Raw genomic sequence first — 17,424 nt, forward strand, 5'->3', positions numbered from 1 at the left:
AAATGTATATATGGATTAAGATCAAGCCATTCCCCTTGTAATAATGATTTAATTCTCTTCTCTCTTACGTAACATATAGATTACTTCTTAGATCATAACAGAAAATTACATAGCATCAAGTTCATACATGTATGGGAAGCTTAAGAAACACGTGATTTATTACCATAAACTGCAAAAAAATCTTACTCGACCTGACCTATATATGGACCATATACATGCACAGAATACACGGCGTGACAGGCTAACAAATTGTCCGTACGATAACGAATCTTGGTAATCATAGCAAGCAATCTATGAAACTTAACCAGGAGATCTTGGTCGCCTTCTCCGCTTGCTTCGAGCAGGAACCCGCCGTCGCAGATGAGGAGTTTGATCCCATGGTTCCGGAAACAAGATCAAGCTTGAGACACAGGAAGAAGTTCCTCGATCCCAAATTGATCAGCTTTTCCTCGGGATCCAGACCTGAGAATTGAAAGTTGGCGATATACGTGAGAGGGTTTTTTGATCGATCGATCGATCGGTCGATGTGTTTGAGTTTGCTTACATTCGAGGCTGAACTGGGAGTAATGGAGTTCGAAAGCCGAGGGGTCGCCGGCGGCCGGCAGCTGCGGCCGCCTGCCCTCCCTGACGTACCGCCCCAGCGCCGCGGCCGCCAGCTCACCGACGGTCCAGTCGGTGGACGCCACCACCTGCACGGGGCCCAGGCTCCGCTGCACCGCCACGTTCACCAGCACCTTCGCCGGCACGCGCCGCGGGGAGGACGACGACGGCGACGCGGCGGAGGCGCCGCCGCGGAGGACGAGAAGCTCTGGCTGCGTTTTGGGCCGCCGCATCTGGCGGTGCTCCGGCGCCGCGGCGCTCCCGTGGTGGAACGAGGCCGCGCGACGAACGCGCGCCGCCGTCCCTTCTTGGCCGCCGCGGAGGTTCTTGGCCTGCGAGGAGGAGGACGCCATCGAAGCGGCGGTGGACGACGGCTCAGTTAACTTGACTGGAACACGTTGCTTCCAATCAATATAATGGAGAAGAGAGGAAGGAAGAAGTTATCTGGGGGAAGCATCATCTCAACTGACATCAACTAGCTTTTGCTTGCACATAAAACTCTCCATCAATCATTAACTTCCATTATTCTTTCTATTTTACTGTTTGATTTCTTCGTTGTCTTTTTCTCCATCTTTAATCTCTTCTTTATGGTTGACCGTGTCTGACCTTTCAAACCTCAGTGAAGGTGTTCGTCAAGCGTACACAACTCAGTCATGAGGTCCCAGCACGCACCTTCCTTCCTTCCTTCCTTCCTTCCTTCCTTCCTCGAATGGATCAGTCAACCGGTCCGTGTCAACCGGCGGTCCAAGCGGGCCGGGCCATGGTGGTCGAGGTTGACGTTTGGGGCGGAAGGGAAGGGCGTCCCTGAGGGAGGAGCCAACTGAGCCGCTCGAACCCGATTGTTCGACCCGGCCGCCACAAAAACCGGTCGAGTTGCTGGAGAGAGACGTACGTCGCGATCCCAGCTGGGGTCCCACAGACCCATACTGGAATTATGCTTGATTTGGACCGGAATTCGACCGGATAAATTTTGTAAACTTCACCGAACCGACCGCTCGCCGTCGATCTCAGCACGTGGCTCACACGCACACAAGCAAACATGGGTGGTGAGGTCCAGGAGGAGATCCGTCGGCCGACATGAGAGATTACACGCGTTGAGAGATTTGTGATTCGGCTCGATTCCATCTGAATAATTGAGCACGTGGCGGATTTGGCACTGCGGAATGGGTGCCGGGGACACTTGTCATGTAATTAAGGAATTTGCTGGATGTGGTCGAGAAGATATTGTCCAAAATAGCATTATTTTTATCGTGCTAAATTGCAAGTCGACGCCGATGGCCACTTGGGCATGATTGCTCTTCTGGAAAAAATAAAATAAAATAAAATAAAATAATAAAATTTATCATCCGAACAGTCCTATACGATTAATCGGATGATCATTTATAAAAAAATAAATTAAAAAATTACAATTGATCACGACGAAAAAGATATTATCTTGACTTCATCAAGATTCAAATTCTTATCCTCTTCGGTAAGTCTGTTCTATCGTAATCAACTTAATTATATCTCCGAAACCACTTGGACATGATCATGGTCAAATGATCAGTAGAGTAATCAAGTACATATGATTTTAATTTTAATTATAATATATATATTTTTTAATGGATTGAAAATTTTAGAACGTTTATTATTGGATGAGAAATCGATCATACTTTTAAATTTAGTCGTTGGGTGAATTAGAGGAAGACCATCAAAGTCATCAATTTAGAGATTCATCGTATTAGTCTATCCGTCAAATAATTTAAATAAATTAAGTTAAAATTGTATCAACTTATTTTAAAACATATTCAAAGGGGTTTAGGCGGAGCCAACCAACATAAGTCCACAACTCTACGTGACTTATTGTGGGCTTAGTTGGTCACAGATTGAGAAAAAAAATTAAAATTAAAATAAAAAATTCAATAGCCTTTGGACTTTTTAGATTGATCTGCAGATTGAGAAAAAAATCTTATATATATATATATTTTTTATGATTGACTTGTTTAACTCGTAATTCATTTTAGATTGAATTGGAGATTTTTCAATCCATCAAGATGATAGGTCAGCTCGCTCCATCCTATTATATGATGGTTTTTTGACGAATCAATCTGTTCAGTTTCATCATAGATTGATCCATTTGACAACATTAACTTTCACTTTCAGGATTAATTAAGTCTTGAAGATATAGATGGTAAAAAAAAACAATTAGAAGTCTGATTGAATTAAGACCAAAGGTTTAAAATAATTAGCGTGATTAAAAATAATCCCAAAACCTACAAAAATCGACCGAAATTACTTTTTTTAAATATTATATATATATATTTTGAATGAATGAAAAAAAAGCTGTTTGTCACAATAGACTCTCGTCACAAATTTGTGACGGGAATTTGCACCGTTCAATTTTAAGGTTAAGATTAAATTCATGCCGTAGATTGAATGAGTGATTTGCTTTAGGATTTAGGATTTATGGTTTAAGGTTTAAGGTTTAGAGTTTAGGAGTTTAGCGATCGGCTGTTGATTTTAAATTCGAACGGTCCAGATTTCTATCACAAATTTATTACAAGAGTCTATTAAGACAAAGATCCCAACTGATGAATGAAATTGATGAAATTAAAGTATTTTAATAATGAGTATTAACCATAAAGAATTTTTTTCTTCGAAGTATATATTCCTTCGTTCAACCCCTATCACCACTCAAACTAACCGTTTATTCCAATTAAATACTAATTATTAAATATTTTTAATCGAATATAATTAGTGGTTCTATACTCAAAATGCAATGTTGCTCCAATGATATAAATTTAAAGTCTGTAAATTATTAATTATTTTTGGCCAAAAGTAATAGATGATTTTATACGACTTAAAATTTAGAGAAAAAAATGAATATTAATAGACTAAGAGAACTAATAAAATTGCAACAATATTTCATTTGATACGAATGCAAAACTTCTAAAATTGTTAAATAGTTTTAACCATAAAACGCTCACCAAAAAGACAGGACTCCAATAATCAATTAGATATTGTTATATTTGAATGCTTATTAAAAATAATTTATTTTAATTATTAATTCAATGATTAATAAAAATACATTTGATAGACCCAAATTTAATGTATAGATTAATTATAATTTAAAATGTCTGTTATATATATAGAGGATAAATTGCACATTAGTTAGACATCATTATTTGCTTATTAAAAAAAATATAGACAGACATACATAGATAGTATGAAAATGGTAGCATGAATGTAGTATGACACATTCAATGCATGGATGTGGATCCCACTGCATGTCAATGGGATCCATTTGTATTGAGTGTATCATGTTACATTCATGCTATAATTTTTCATGTTATCTATCATTATTCATCATGGGCGAGATCCCACCTCTCCACTAAGAGCAGAGCCACATTAACACCTACCCCCAATTCAGATTTACGACGAGAGAAAGAAAAAACTTAAAGAGTAAGAAAAAGACATTAGCATCGACACTCATTATAGTATATTAGCATCTTCTTTTTATTAACACACTCATATTCATTTTAATATTAATATTCATTATTTATAAATTTTATCATTCATTAATTTTATCTTTATTATTATTTTATACACTTATTCATATTAATTGTATTAAAAAAACTAAACATGTATGAATATTATAATCCTCATTCATATTGACTCGTTAACATAAACCTACTTGTTTACCCGCGCCTCCGAATAAACAAAACATAAGCCTGCCTCCGACGTGGGCGATTTCTGTTGTACACGTGGCATTATCCGCCCGGAGGAGGGAAGGTAACTGAAGCCACACAAAGGGAAAATAATATTATTATTATAAAAGATATAAAATTATTGCCATCCTCCGCCTCCTCCCTCCCTCTCCGCAGGGCTCGAGGGCTTCACGCCGTCCGCCCTTTCTCGCATCGACCGCCGCCGTTCGAAATGCTCACTTTGGTGCCTGCGTTGCCCGCCTGCAGCTCTCATTCCCGGCGGAGGACAGGGATCCCGCATGGAATCTTCTGTTCGAACGTCAGGGAGATCCTTCGGGCTCCAGAGCCCCTGCAATCTCTGCCGGCGTTGAGAGAGGCGAAGAGAGTTGTGCTCGTGAGGCATGGACAGAGCACGTGGAACGAGGAAGGGCGCATCCAGGGGAGCTCCGACTACTCCGTCCTCACCTCCAAGGGCGAATCTCAGGCCGAGACCTCCCGCCAGATGCTCCTGACTGATTCCTTTGATGTATGCTTCACTAGGTCGGTCCTTCATTCCTTGGAGTTCCTATTCTTGTTGGACTATTCGTTGAAAAATTTCTCCCTTGAAGATTAGTTGGTTAGAACGGATGCAATTTTTTTCGATAATAAGATGGTAAATAACAAAGAAAAGAAAAGAAATATAAAATGAAAGATGGATACAAGTCGAATCTCATTGCCCTGGTTTTTGATCCTCCATGTTGCAAGTATGCAACTAATACTATCAGAATAACTTAGGCTGGATAAGCTATATGAACACTTCATTAGTAACTCTGGTTGGGCGTAAGGCTGGAGGCCGAATTTTGGCTTTTTGGTGTAAGTTGACTTGGATATTTGATTACATCTGTAAATGCTAAAAACCAACTGATGCCACTAAACTATGAGTTACTATCAGGATATTGTTCACAAATCATGATTACATCCAACTTTATGCTCTGTCCACTATTCAAGTGGCGCTCGTCAAACATGACCGATAAAAATACGTATCCATTAAGAAGCTATCATAACATTATTCACATGATAATCCAAAAATTACTATGCAAACATACATTTAACAATTACTATGCAAACCATCTTATATAGTTTTGTCTTATTATTATATTCTCTCAATTTTCTATTTTCAAGTATGAAGCATCTTCAAAATTCAATCACAATTTATTAACTCAATTAATAGATATATGAGGTACCGATGATCGTGCACAGGAAGGTGAGAAATTAACTATGTAAGCCACTCAACTTCAACACATTAATCTAGTCCAAATAATTTTCCTTCCATAGTGCTTCTAGATGATAAATTATTTGAAAGATTGCCATATATTGTACTTTCTCCTAAAAGAAAAACATACCCATGTCCAATTTGCACAATGAAAGCCTTCTATTATATTAGGTTAACCACTATACCTTTATACACTTTCTAGAGCATTCTAATGGTCTTGAATACGGTTACTAGTGTACTGACTTGATACAACACAGGTAATAGCATATTCTGCTATATAGTATGGCACTTGCACTGCTTTCTACTCTGGCCCCAACTTGAACTTGAACTCAGCCAAACCTTCATGGTGCGTGTGTGTATTTATTAAAGCCCATGTGAAAGCCCAAAATTATATGTCCTTGAAAATCATGAGGGCTAAGAAAAACAAGGTTGCTAATAAAGGTAAAGAGGGTTTTGGACTTCTAGATGTCGGATTATGGGTAATGTGGGTTTTGGGCTTCTCTTTATCCCCGACATAATTTTGTCATTTCTTTAGTTTCCCCTTCTTTTCTTACCTCTAGCTAGGTCAGTACTTTTAGTAGCGACTAGCGAGGTTATCACAATCACTTGCTACTCTCTCACTTCTCTTTTCTTCAAATAAATGTGAACCTATTTAGCTTTTACTTTCATTGATAATGTGGAATGTGGGTTCTGTTATGTGTACCAGTCCCTTGATTCGATCTTGGAAGACAGCTGAGATTATATGGGGTACTCGGAATAAGGAAATGATTGCTGAGCCTGATCTGAGGGAGATTGATCTCTACTCCTTCCAAGTAAGTGTTTTCCATAGAATTTTTCAGCTCTCTTCCCTTTCATATAACTACTAGTTTATCTTTTTTTCTCCATTTTTGAGTTGTGGGTTTAAAGTGCAATTCTAATTGTTTTCCAATGACCATTACAGGGTCTTTTGAAGCATGAAGGAAAACAAAAATTTGGTGATGCATATCGCCAATGGCAGAAGGATGCAGCAAATTTCAATATTGATGGCCACTACCCTGTGAGAGAATTGTGGGACAGAGCAGAAAGCTGTTGGAGAAAAATCTTATCCCATGAAGGAAAGTCAGTACTTGTTGTTGCTCACAATGCAGTTAACCAAGCTCTTGTGGCTACTGCAATTGGTAGATGTGCTTCTGTTATTGTTTGTCCATGTGAAACGCTTCTATCTTATAGTTTTTGTAGTTTAGATAACTATAACAGTTTGTCTGTTGATGCAGGACTTGGGACTCAATACTTTAGGAATCTTCTACAGAGCAACTGTGGGGTGAGTGTAATAGACTTCACCCCCAAACCCAGAGGTGGCCCACCACACATATGCATCAATCGTTTAAATCAGGTATATGCTTCTGGTTGTACTTATCTATTAACTAAAGTTACTAACACCATGTGTTAAGTTGTGATTTAGTTTTATGAGTATAGCCTCCATACTGTTATCAGGATACACATATTTTGTGGAATTAAGTTAAAGATCTAATGAAAGTGTTGAGCAAATTGGGCACTCTTCTTGTCTATTACCTCCAAATGGAACACCAATATATTTCTCTTTAACATATTGATTAATTTGTGCAATTATACTATTTCCATTCAGAGTTATGTTGGCATGTCATGTGGCTATCTTAGGTCCTGAACCATGAAGAGTTTGACAGTCCTTTTCTGTCATTCTCTTTTCCTCAGGCCTTTCTTGCAGAGCAATTGCAGTAGCAATAAGTAGGCTAAAAATGATATGCAATGTTTCTTATTAATTCATTTATGATTCCTCTACCAATTTGATTACGTCGTTGGTCTATGCAAGGCAAGAAAAAAAATGATCCTCACTTGCACTCTTTCTTTATAACAAAACTTGGTTTCTTTTTCTTCTTTGAGTAAATGTTGTTTCAACTCGGTACACTTTAGTTTGATTGCTTGTTTTTGCGAAGTGTTTTTTGCTAACTTATAAATTAGATAACCCCAATTCGTCATGCTTAAATCATGTTTTTGGTGCAATTCAATTAATCTTAATTACTCATGAAAATCCACAATGCTACAGGTGTAGAATACACCACAAGGTTCAAATACTATAAGTGCCATGAAACAATGAATTCAACAGCTCAAAAACTGAGGTTTTTATAGGAAGTGAATTGATAAGTTTGATAACCCGACTAGTGTTGTCATGCCCCACACAAGCTAAGCTTGCCATGAAGCTAGTTTCGCTCGCCGCACATGAACTACAATAGTGTCAATATATATACAAAAGCTAATTAAATTGACTAAATGTATATCTCCAAAGCAACTCCACTAGTGCTATGCATACATTTCAACAAATAATCGGAGGTCAAAAATTTTAAACATGAGCACAAAATGCAAAGTGGATATGAGAAAGAAGTGCATGATATATATATATATATATAATCCAAGGAATAATAATTAATCAAGACTTTTATTTTTAGTCAATTTAAGAATATGAATATTAATCTCTTATCATAAATTTCTTTTAAATCAACTTTTAGACAAATTCATGATTTCTTGTATTTTTTTTATTCACTCACAAGTATTCTTGATTTAATTCATCAATGTATCCACATATATACTATATATTACAGACAATCCGCAATCTACCTAGTAAAAAATGCATGTATATATAGATAAAGGACTTGCAATCCATCCAAAACGAAGTACATCACAATTATATATGAATATATTGGGTAAAGGACCCATAATCCACTCGATAAAGATGTATCGTATATATATAGGATAAATGATCTACAATCCATCCAATACGAAATACATCGTAAATATATATAAAGGGTGAACGACTCACAATTCATCCAATAAAGATCTATCCTATATACATGGGATGAATGATTCATAATCCACCTAATATGAAATACATAATGTGTATGCACATATACATACATATATAAGGTGAATGATTTACAATCCACCCAATAAGAAAATCATCTCATATAGAATAGCCGAAATCCACACACGCATGAAAAGAACTAAGGGCCCTCTTTGAGCGCAGAGTCAATGCTCTATAACATAAGTAATTTAGTTATTTATTAATTTAATATAAATCGTAGTGCAACTTCTTTAGAGCATAGAACCAAAGGTCTACACTATACTTAGTCACTAGCCTCTCGAAGAGCAAAGCTAAAGCCCTAAACTACAAGTAGTTATGTAGTTCTTCTAGGAGGTAGAGTCGAAACTCAATACGACAAGTATTGATTTATCATTTTGTTTACTTAGCATAAGGTTACACAACTCTTTTTAGATCACAGAACTAAAGTTCTTCAGTAATGGCATTTAATTTATAGTTTTGTTGATTTAGCACAAATAGCATGCAACTCATTTTAGAATGCAAAGACAAAGCTAAGTGTAAACAATATATCGATTACTTTATTTATTTGGATATATAATTATACATCTAGTTTTCTTACAGTTTCTTAGGGTAATTCATACCCTTTTATGAGATTACTATTGATTTTCATACTCTTTATTTCAATTAATCATTTTTGTCATAAACAAATTTTAAGGAGAAACAATGAAGGATGAAGAGCACTAAGATCAAATAAGGACGAGCAATGTGAAGGCATATATCAACCAACAAGAGAAGAAATAAGATCATATAAGGAATTCTTTTTTTTTTCAGGCACTTTATCATTAAATCTACTTTAACAAAATTAATCATGCACAAGGTAATTAAAATGAAACAAGTAGGAAAACCCACTTGATCATGTCTCAAATCACACAGGTTCACCTTAAGAGACACTACGCTCCTTTCACAAGTAGATCAACACATTGTGAGTCAATTGTCGAAGCCAACATGGGACTTAGGGTTTGCTGTTCTTGGATGAAAAATAGGGGAAACTTCTCTACTGTGGTGGGATAAATAATGAGTATTATTGTTGCTATGATGTTGTTGGAGGAAATTGTGAACCACAACAAACAATAATGATTGGTGACAAATCGGCTATCGGGTGTTTATGGCGGCGGCGTTGGCATGCGATGGGAGGTGTGATACTAAAATTTATGTTGGTGGTGCATCTTAAATCATCTCGCTTCTATATGAAAGTTGGCCCTTATTACAGGTATATAAAACACCAAGGACTCAAGTTATTATACAACAATGAATATAATCGTCTAAAACCTGAGTCTTGTTCCGCACTTCAGCTAGCTGTTACTTGTCTTGCTGGATATGGTTCTCTCTGTTACACACTAAAGTATAATATAATTTGCATATGGCATCACTAGTGGTCCTATTTTCTTTGGTTCATCTTGTGAAATAAATAATGTAAAACTTTCTTTCACTGGGCTGTTTATTTCTAGATATCTTCGCTTTTCTTTATAATTAGTTTCTGTTGATTTACAACTACCATTATCCAGTGAACTGCTTTAAGTTCTATTGCAATTAATTAAAGAATCCTGGGCACTTTTTTTAGTCAGTGAATCTTGGACACTTTTAAACTTTATCTTTTCAAATGTGTCACAATTATATATTTATTTGATATTGTCTTGCGAACTAGGTGCATAATCGCAGGTCTTTAAAGATGTTCATAGTACGAAAGCAGTTAGCCATTAACTGAATGCTATTGCAGACACCAAATTCTCCTGTGAGTTCTGGAACTTCTGGAGGAAGGAAAGCTAGTAAGCGGATCATTTTGGTCTCTCATGGGACTACTCAAAGCAATACTGAGGTATAAAGAAGATGATAAATTTGTTTCATTTTATTGAAAAAATTCTATATGATACTGCATAAAGAACCATCTATGCTATGCTTGTACATTATTCTCTTCGATTTAAAATTTGAGCAAGAATTGCTTAATTACTTGATAAGTTTCTAAAATTCTTAATTTGCTATAGAAATTTTAGTTGATTTGTAGAATATCATTAATGGATGTTTATTTGTACCCTTTTTTCCAAAAATTGGTTTATTTTAGATGTTTATGTTTTCAATTTTCATACTACTTTAGCTACTTGTAAGGATATTCAACCCATTTTAACAATTTGTTAGTAGTTGATACCAAGGTTTGAAATCTTTAGCTTTATCGGATGGAATGGTACAATTTTAGTACCGCATCGTGTTGATACAGTTTCAATACATATTTGTACATGCCTATACCAATTAAATAGCCATTTGCGCTAACATTAAGATTAACCAACAGATTGAATCAATTAACTAAACAGATCAATTATCTAATTTAATTACATATAGTTACATTTATACATATAATAGTAATTAATTACACAGAATTATTAGTTACATATAGTTAATAAATTAATTAATGAAGGAATTAATTATACTATATTAACTAATTACATAATCTAGTAATTAATTTTACAGTTGAGTTAATTAGTTATATATTACATAGATAATATCAATTAATTACATTACAACTAATACATATCATATAATATAATACTATTAAACAAAGTCATGGGCTCTCGTCTTGGCCCTTGCAACTTCCTTCAATTCTATCCCCCCTGAGGCCATATGATTCTGCCCCCTTCAAAGTGGTGGTCACCAAATTAGATTGTCGGTGAGGCTTGTGACTTCTAAAAATCTCCCCGGAGACCTTACTTGATTTCTCCATTGACATTACAAGATTCCTGTACGGATCACATGATTCCTCTGCTTGACTCAGCAACTCTGCCCTATTCCTTTTTCAACTTCCAATATGCCTTTCTCCTCCATGTTTTGAAGCCATTTGTAGCTTCTTCTTCCCTCCTCTTCCTCTCCCCATGAGCGGTGACATGATTCTGATCTTCCGGCATGGGTGTGCTGCTCTGATCCATGTTTTGATTCAATTCTTGGTTGGTACAAGACAGACCGCATTTGATCTGCAGATTTACACGCTTGCTAACTTGCACATTCTATGTTTCCTCATAGTGGGAAAACATGATTAACGTAAAGTCAATTTTTAGGAGATTTTGTATTCCATAAATCATGAGATCATCTTAGTCCATAAATCATGGGATATGGGATATGGGATATGATAGTGCCTAGCTAGTTTCCTTTTTCTGTTGCTGGCATTATATATATATATATATATATATAAGAGATATAACAGAAATAATCTTTCATAGAATTGTTTCTCAATTTACATCAACTTTATTTATTTTCTCAATATCAGGAACTTTTCCTGTTTTGGTGACTGCAAGTATAGTGGTTTTCCCCCCTCTTCTAGTCTTGTCTTTGCTCTCCTAGAAGCTGGTGTTCAGATGTTTTAGTCATAACTTTTCTTGTGAGTTCTATCTTCAGATTTTGGAAGAAAGAAAATGATCTGTGTATTATTACGTTCAGGCCTTGCTTAATATGGGATATGAATCCATGAATATGCTTGGAGTCATACAGGTAGTTTATCTTGTTCCTGCAACTGCTCCTATTCATCAAGCAACAAATTTAATGATCTCTGGACCAATACAATGTAGTCGCAAAAAACTGCTGAGTTACTTCTAGACTTGAAGATCAGTAGCATAATTTGCAGCCCACGGATTGCCTCAGTTGATACAGCCATGGCTATTTCAGAGGTGAGTTCTTGAAGTTCAAAAGAGACACATATCACAGAGAATGTATTGTACTTGACCCATCCTAAGGCAATTTAAATAGCTTTCTTTCTGGTTGACATTGAATACAGGTCCAAGAAGCTGCAGATTGTCTCGGTGTTGATTGTGTGCCTCGCTATGTGGAGATGAAGAAAATGTTAGAACTTGAAATTGAACCTGCCTTGCAGCAAGCACAGAAGGTCAACTTCTAAAGTGTTGAATCCATCCCTAATGTTTTATAAAACAAAAATAAAAAAGATATTAACTACAGAAGCATTTTTTATCCTCAAGCACAGTCAGTGCCATATAATGTTTTAACTCATGGATTAGTAAGAGCATAACCATTTATTACTTACAATGCATACCTGAATATTCAACTGAAGTTACTTGCAATTTCTTTTTGGTCACCAGAATTCATCTGGCGGTTTGGCAACACATCCAGGTTGGTTAGATCGCTTGGATCGCCAGATATTAACAGCTATCTGGAAGCAGACAAAGGCTGCTTGGAAATCCTTGCTACTCAAATTGTCTGATGAATCAGAATCCTCGGAAAGAAATTTGGTGGTTGTAGGACACCCTGCCCTTCATGTTGCATTGATAGCCCATTGCCTCAACCTGACAACAGAATGGATGGATTCTTTTCATCTTGATGCTGGTAGTGTCAGTGTTATTGACTTTCCAGATGGGCCTGCAGGAAGAGGCATCATTCGATGCATTAACTATACGGCACATTTAGGAAGGTGGTCTATACCAGTTACAAGATCAATGACAAATGATGAAGAGTTTTAGCTACAATTTAGGTATTTTCTTTAACTCGCCGCAGACTTAGCAACTGCAGACTGTTTTGTGTATGTATTCCCTCTATTTGTATAGAATGATGCCATTTGAAATACAGAAGAACCTACTTGTACAAAACAAAAAACAAACAAACAAACTTTTTGAGCACAAGATTCGTTTGCCCACACCAATCATATTTTAGTTCCTCTCAAAGAAGAGCCAGAAGATTAACGTGTTTGTATCTCACATTGAGAGACAAATGTAATAGAAGAGCTTCATTTTTGGTTACATAGAATAATAACTTTCTTGCTGCTTTATTAAATCCCATGGTTCGGTTAGATATGACTTGTGCCCCTGGATGAATGAGTTAATCTGCTCTCAATGTGAATAAAGCAGTGGCATCAAGAAGCAAGAACCCTACAGGAAGAATAGATACAGTGGTAAGTTGCAACTCAAAGTGGTAGTAGCTAGGTTCATGGTGGTTTGACACAGCTATGACCTGCTACTTGATTTGGTTTGAAGTGTATCCAAAGCATTGGTTTAGTCTTGTTCAAAGTAGTCTAATTAAAACAGTTCTAGTTTTTTATTTTTTTCAGATCTTGCAACTACTTTTGAACTTTCCTTTGGGTTGCCCAAACACTAACAACTATCTTCTGCTCTTTCTTTCTATCATTATGTCTTTTGTGCTTTATTAGATTGCATCAAAAGTTGTATCCCTCATTTTTTTAAAGGGAAAATGGATCATACAAGGACCACCCTTTTTTTCGTTTTCCATTTTTTTCCCTTTTAACATTTAGTTTTTTGCTCTAGTCTTTTACTTTTAGAGATTCATTGTCTTTTGTTAGTAAGTGACTTCTAGCCAGTTGTATCAGATTTTCACTGACAGTGATAACCCCAGCATAGTGCCACACTGAAGATGCTGGACTCTCTTGGAATGCAATTCTTAGATGAGTCTACAAGATAATTCATCTAGGCTTAAACATTTTGGACTACACATTTCGCGACCATCAAGTCAACTTGTGACAAATGGTACATGAGGAATCCTATTGATAGGCTGAACCAATTGGCAAGAGTTGTCAGTATTGGTGCAGCCACAATGGGCATTACATACATGTATCAATTGGACACTTGAGGCTCTGAGAAGATTTCAAGTCTTGCTTAAGGAGATTGTAGTAGTTCCACAATTGCTAAATCAGAATTTAGGCAGGAGGTTTATAAGACAGATGGATCTGCTATTATTAAGTTGGACTAAACCATTTCTCCACCTATGATTCATTGTGTCTTTGAAGTTAATAGATCACTTTCTTCAAGTTTGAAACTCAGTGACAAATCGACAAAGATCTATTAGAGGATTGACTTTGCTTGGTATCAAAGCTTAGCAAAACCTACTCAAGCACAAGTAAAAAGACACTTCATCAGGAAACCTCTTACTTAATCCTCCACCCTCTCTATTCTCTGACAACCACACTTTGCAAATTACTTTTATCACATTTTGAACAGGAGGAACTTCAAAGGCAAAGGAAGTATGATTTCTGTCTGTGACTTATCCACCTCCATCCATTGAGGCATCTGAAAACCTGGCCTGAAAAGCAAAGAACTCCAACTTTGCGGCCTGGCTGATCAACTCACTTGAGCCAAAGATTGGGCACACCAACCTCTTCTATAAAGTTGCTCAAGAGATTTGGAAAGCTACCAAGAGATATATTCCAATCTCGTGAACACAGTTCAATGTTATTCCATCTTATAGACAGTGATAGTTAAGGTTCTGCACAGGTTATAAATTTACTTGGTATAAGATGGTTTGTTACCTTTTTTGATGACCATACAAGAGTATGTTGAACTTTATGGAAATAAAACTTTGAAGTCAGTATCATCTTTAAACTATTTTACAAATTCATAATCACTGTGAATAAATTGCTTGTGGATCTACCTAACGACAATGAAATCTTTTGCCAAAATGCATGTCCTTGTACACCTCAACAGAAAATTGGTAGCTCAAGGGTTTACATAAACCTAAACTTATGGGATAGAGCATGATGAGGCCTTTGACCCTGTGGCAAAGCTTTTAATCACAATTGTTGTTAACTTGGACATGGAATTGCATAATTTGGCATAAGAAATATCTTCCCCGATTGCGAACTAAGAAATAAATCTATGAGAGGATTCACTAGGATTTGAGAAAAGAGAAAAGACTAGAAAGATGTACAAGATCAAATTCCTACTGTATGATTACCTAGAGCTTGGTTCAAATAAAGCAAGAGATTGGAACCAAACTTGATTTGGGGAGGATGCATTATGGCAGTTGATAAATCTCTTAGGTTTTGTACCAAGCTATGGAGGAATTTGATAACTTGTAGAAGCAAAAAACAATCAATTGTAGCATGCAAAAGTTTCAGGGGTCATTGCCCAAGTAACTTATAACTTAGTTGATTGGAGAGGTTGATGAAAGACTTGTATTTGTCCAATGATACTTTACAATGGCGGTAAGTCTACTATACGCATTGTTAGTAATTCTATCCCGCATGAATGACCGGATGAAAACTTTATAAAGGAGGAAGTTGAGCTAAGAATAAAGCTTATTTATACTTGTACAGCTAGCTTTAAAGGAACTTTGTTGTTGTGCTCAGAAGGCATTTGTTACTTGGTTTACTTTTCTGCAACTATGAAATTTGTTTTTAGTTTTGTAAGTTTTTGTGTTTCTTACTTTAGAATAGTCATCTTGTATTTACTCCATTCAATGGAACAGATGGATCAGCTATTCTCCCATGTTACTGCCATTCATGTTGTCTACTGCTGTGTTCTCAGCTACATGCTGCATGATCAATGGAGCAGCACTGCATTTGAGAGAAAAGCTCCATTTCCAGCCTCGCTTCAGAATTGGAATACAATCCGAGCAACGAACTCAGGTACCGTCATCAAGCTATCAAAATTCTCCTCTTTTCCTCCTAGTTCAAGACTGCAAAGGTTAAACTGAAATGTTTAGCCTACAACAACTGAAAGAACAAACTTGGACAATTAGAATCATTGGTGGTTGAAAAAAATGCATGACAGGTACAATAATGATCTAAAGTTCGTGCAGATCTAACAGTAGTTAGCATTCAGATATTTTAATACATGTTTTCTTACATGCTGAGATGCACATGTGTTTTGTTGGGACTAAGTACAATTAAATGCTGGGAATAGTTCATCAACTAACGCACTGTCTTAAATTATAACTATTGCCAACACAATCCTCTATAGTATCATTGATGAATGTACCAAAGATATGACTGAAAACCAGTGCCTTAAACTTAGTTTTCAGTTTGTTCATGGATTCCTGAATATGAGGATGAACTCCTTAGAGAAGTTTATGATAAAGTTTGTGACAATTCTTTCATGGGTTGTAAAGCTGATGAAAACAGGACCTACATGAATGCTCCAAAAGCTTGTCCTGTTCTTCCTTTCCTCAAGTCACATCACTGTCTTTCAGGATAGAAAGACTCTGGAATCTCTGGTTAAAATTTTGTAAAAACCACTACTTTCAGATTTATTAAAAAGTTTTTCTGTTAGACCTATTTAATTCCCTGCAACAGGAACTGCATGATCATAACCTGGTTTTATGTCTTTTTCATTTTAAATAAACTTGTTTTCATCTGAAAATGTTAGAGATGCTTAGGGAAGGTATGTGCACAATGGTGAACAAGCTGAGTTTGAAATCAAGTTGTAGCAACATTTACTCTTTAAACTTGAAGGTATTTTGGGGATGCTCGGTCTGAATAACTTGGTCGAAGTAAGTGTATCTCAAATTCGCGTAGAATTAGTATGCATGATGATCGAGGGGAAAGATTTTACCTTAGCCTTGATAATTCCTAAATCCATTTCGCCTTAGGATTTTCCTTAGTCTTTTCTAAATTTTTTAGACAAATCATCTATTAAGACAAGCAATTTAGTGTTGATACATATCCCTTGCAATTCCTTATTTTCTCTCATTTCTCCTATGACAATCTATCCATCAAGGTGTTCGATATTTTGTCATTTTATTTGTCATGAATTTATCTTTTTTTTTAGTCTTGGGTCCACTTTGTCTTTTCAATGATGTTTCTATTTGTCCAAGATCTAGTTGAATCATTGTCCGTGTGTCATCGTCGTATCAAAATCATCCACAACCTTCAATAGACAAAGTCTCTATCAAATGTGGATAGATAATAGTAATTTCATTGATAGCTGACCGATACTAGTTAAATGTTAGTTTAAATCATGGACAAAGATCAAAAGACGTTCTTTTTTTATTGAATCATCAAATAGGCATTTCACTTTGATTTTTATCAAAAGGGTATCCCACCATCGTGTATAACTACCCAATTATTTTTTACTTTCCATTATATTATTCCTATTATTATCTCTCCTCTATGTCTCTTGCCTAAATCTTGAACCACAGGCACGTTGTAGCTATTACAACTGCGAATGTTAAGTAAACTTTGAGATATCATAATTTTTATCCCGAGTTGAATCACGAGATGTATAATATATCAAATCAAAATTTGTTAGATATTTATATTTGTTAGCGAATGT

General features: G+C 36.1%; 2 protein-coding genes across 5 annotated transcripts; one reads left to right on the forward strand and one right to left on the reverse strand.

Moving 5' to 3' along the window:
* Positions 1-44: 44 nt before the first annotated feature.
* On the reverse strand, positions 45-1,064 carry LOC141821406 (uncharacterized protein At4g22758-like). Its single transcript, XM_074708838.1, has 2 exons — positions 545-1,064; positions 45-462 (listed from the first exon to the last, which is right to left on the reverse strand). The coding sequence occupies exons 1-2, from the start codon at positions 951-953 to the stop codon at positions 278-280; spliced, it is 594 nt and encodes a 197-aa protein (XP_074564939.1). The 5' UTR covers positions 954-1,064; the 3' UTR covers positions 45-277.
* A 3,394-nt stretch (positions 1,065-4,458) lies between these two features.
* Positions 4,459-15,951, forward strand: LOC141822232 (2-carboxy-D-arabinitol-1-phosphatase). 4 transcript variants are annotated; one of them, XM_074709674.1, is made up of 10 exons: positions 4,459-4,826; positions 6,245-6,350; positions 6,479-6,695; positions 6,792-6,910; positions 10,149-10,247; positions 11,855-11,905; positions 11,983-12,081; positions 12,189-12,296; positions 12,508-12,896; positions 15,620-15,951. In XM_074709674.1, exons 1-9 carry the CDS (start codon positions 4,519-4,521, stop codon positions 12,883-12,885), a joined length of 1,485 nt encoding a protein of 494 aa, XP_074565775.1. In that variant the 5' UTR covers positions 4,459-4,518; the 3' UTR covers positions 12,886-12,896; positions 15,620-15,951. The 4 variants fall into 4 exon arrangements, with proteins under 4 accessions (XP_074565775.1, XP_074565774.1, XP_074565776.1 ...); XM_074709673.1 differs by having other exon boundaries at positions 15,679-15,951; XM_074709675.1 differs by lacking the exon at positions 15,620-15,951 and adding an exon at positions 14,374-14,631.
* Positions 15,952-17,424: the final 1,473 nt, after the last annotated feature.

This window comes from Curcuma longa, chromosome 2 (genome assembly GCF_044706935.1).
Source record: "Curcuma longa cultivar G26 ecotype Majalengka, Jawa Barat chromosome 2, ITB_CL_G26_1.1, whole genome shotgun sequence".
Lineage (NCBI taxonomy): Eukaryota > Viridiplantae > Streptophyta > Magnoliopsida > Zingiberales > Zingiberaceae > Curcuma > Curcuma longa.

Excerpts from the sequence above, each read along its gene's own strand:
- LOC141822232 (XM_074709674.1), top strand. The coding sequence starts at position 4,519 with ATGCTCACTTTGGTGCCTGCGTTGCCCGCCTGCAGCTCTCATTCCCGG. Across the intron at positions 6,696-6,791 it reads TCTTGTGGCTACTGCAATTG|GACTTGGGACTCAATACTTT; the intron begins GTAGATGTGCTT and ends CTGTTGATGCAG. Across the intron at positions 11,906-11,982 it reads ATATGCTTGGAGTCATACAG|TCGCAAAAAACTGCTGAGTT; the intron begins GTAGTTTATCTT and ends AATACAATGTAG.
- LOC141821406 (XM_074708838.1), bottom strand. The coding sequence starts at position 953 with ATGGCGTCCTCCTCCTCGCAGGCCAAGAACCTCCGCGGCGGCCAAGAA. Across the intron at positions 463-544 it reads CTCCCAGTTCAGCCTCGAAT|GTCTGGATCCCGAGGAAAAG; the intron begins GTAAGCAAACTC and ends TTCAATTCTCAG.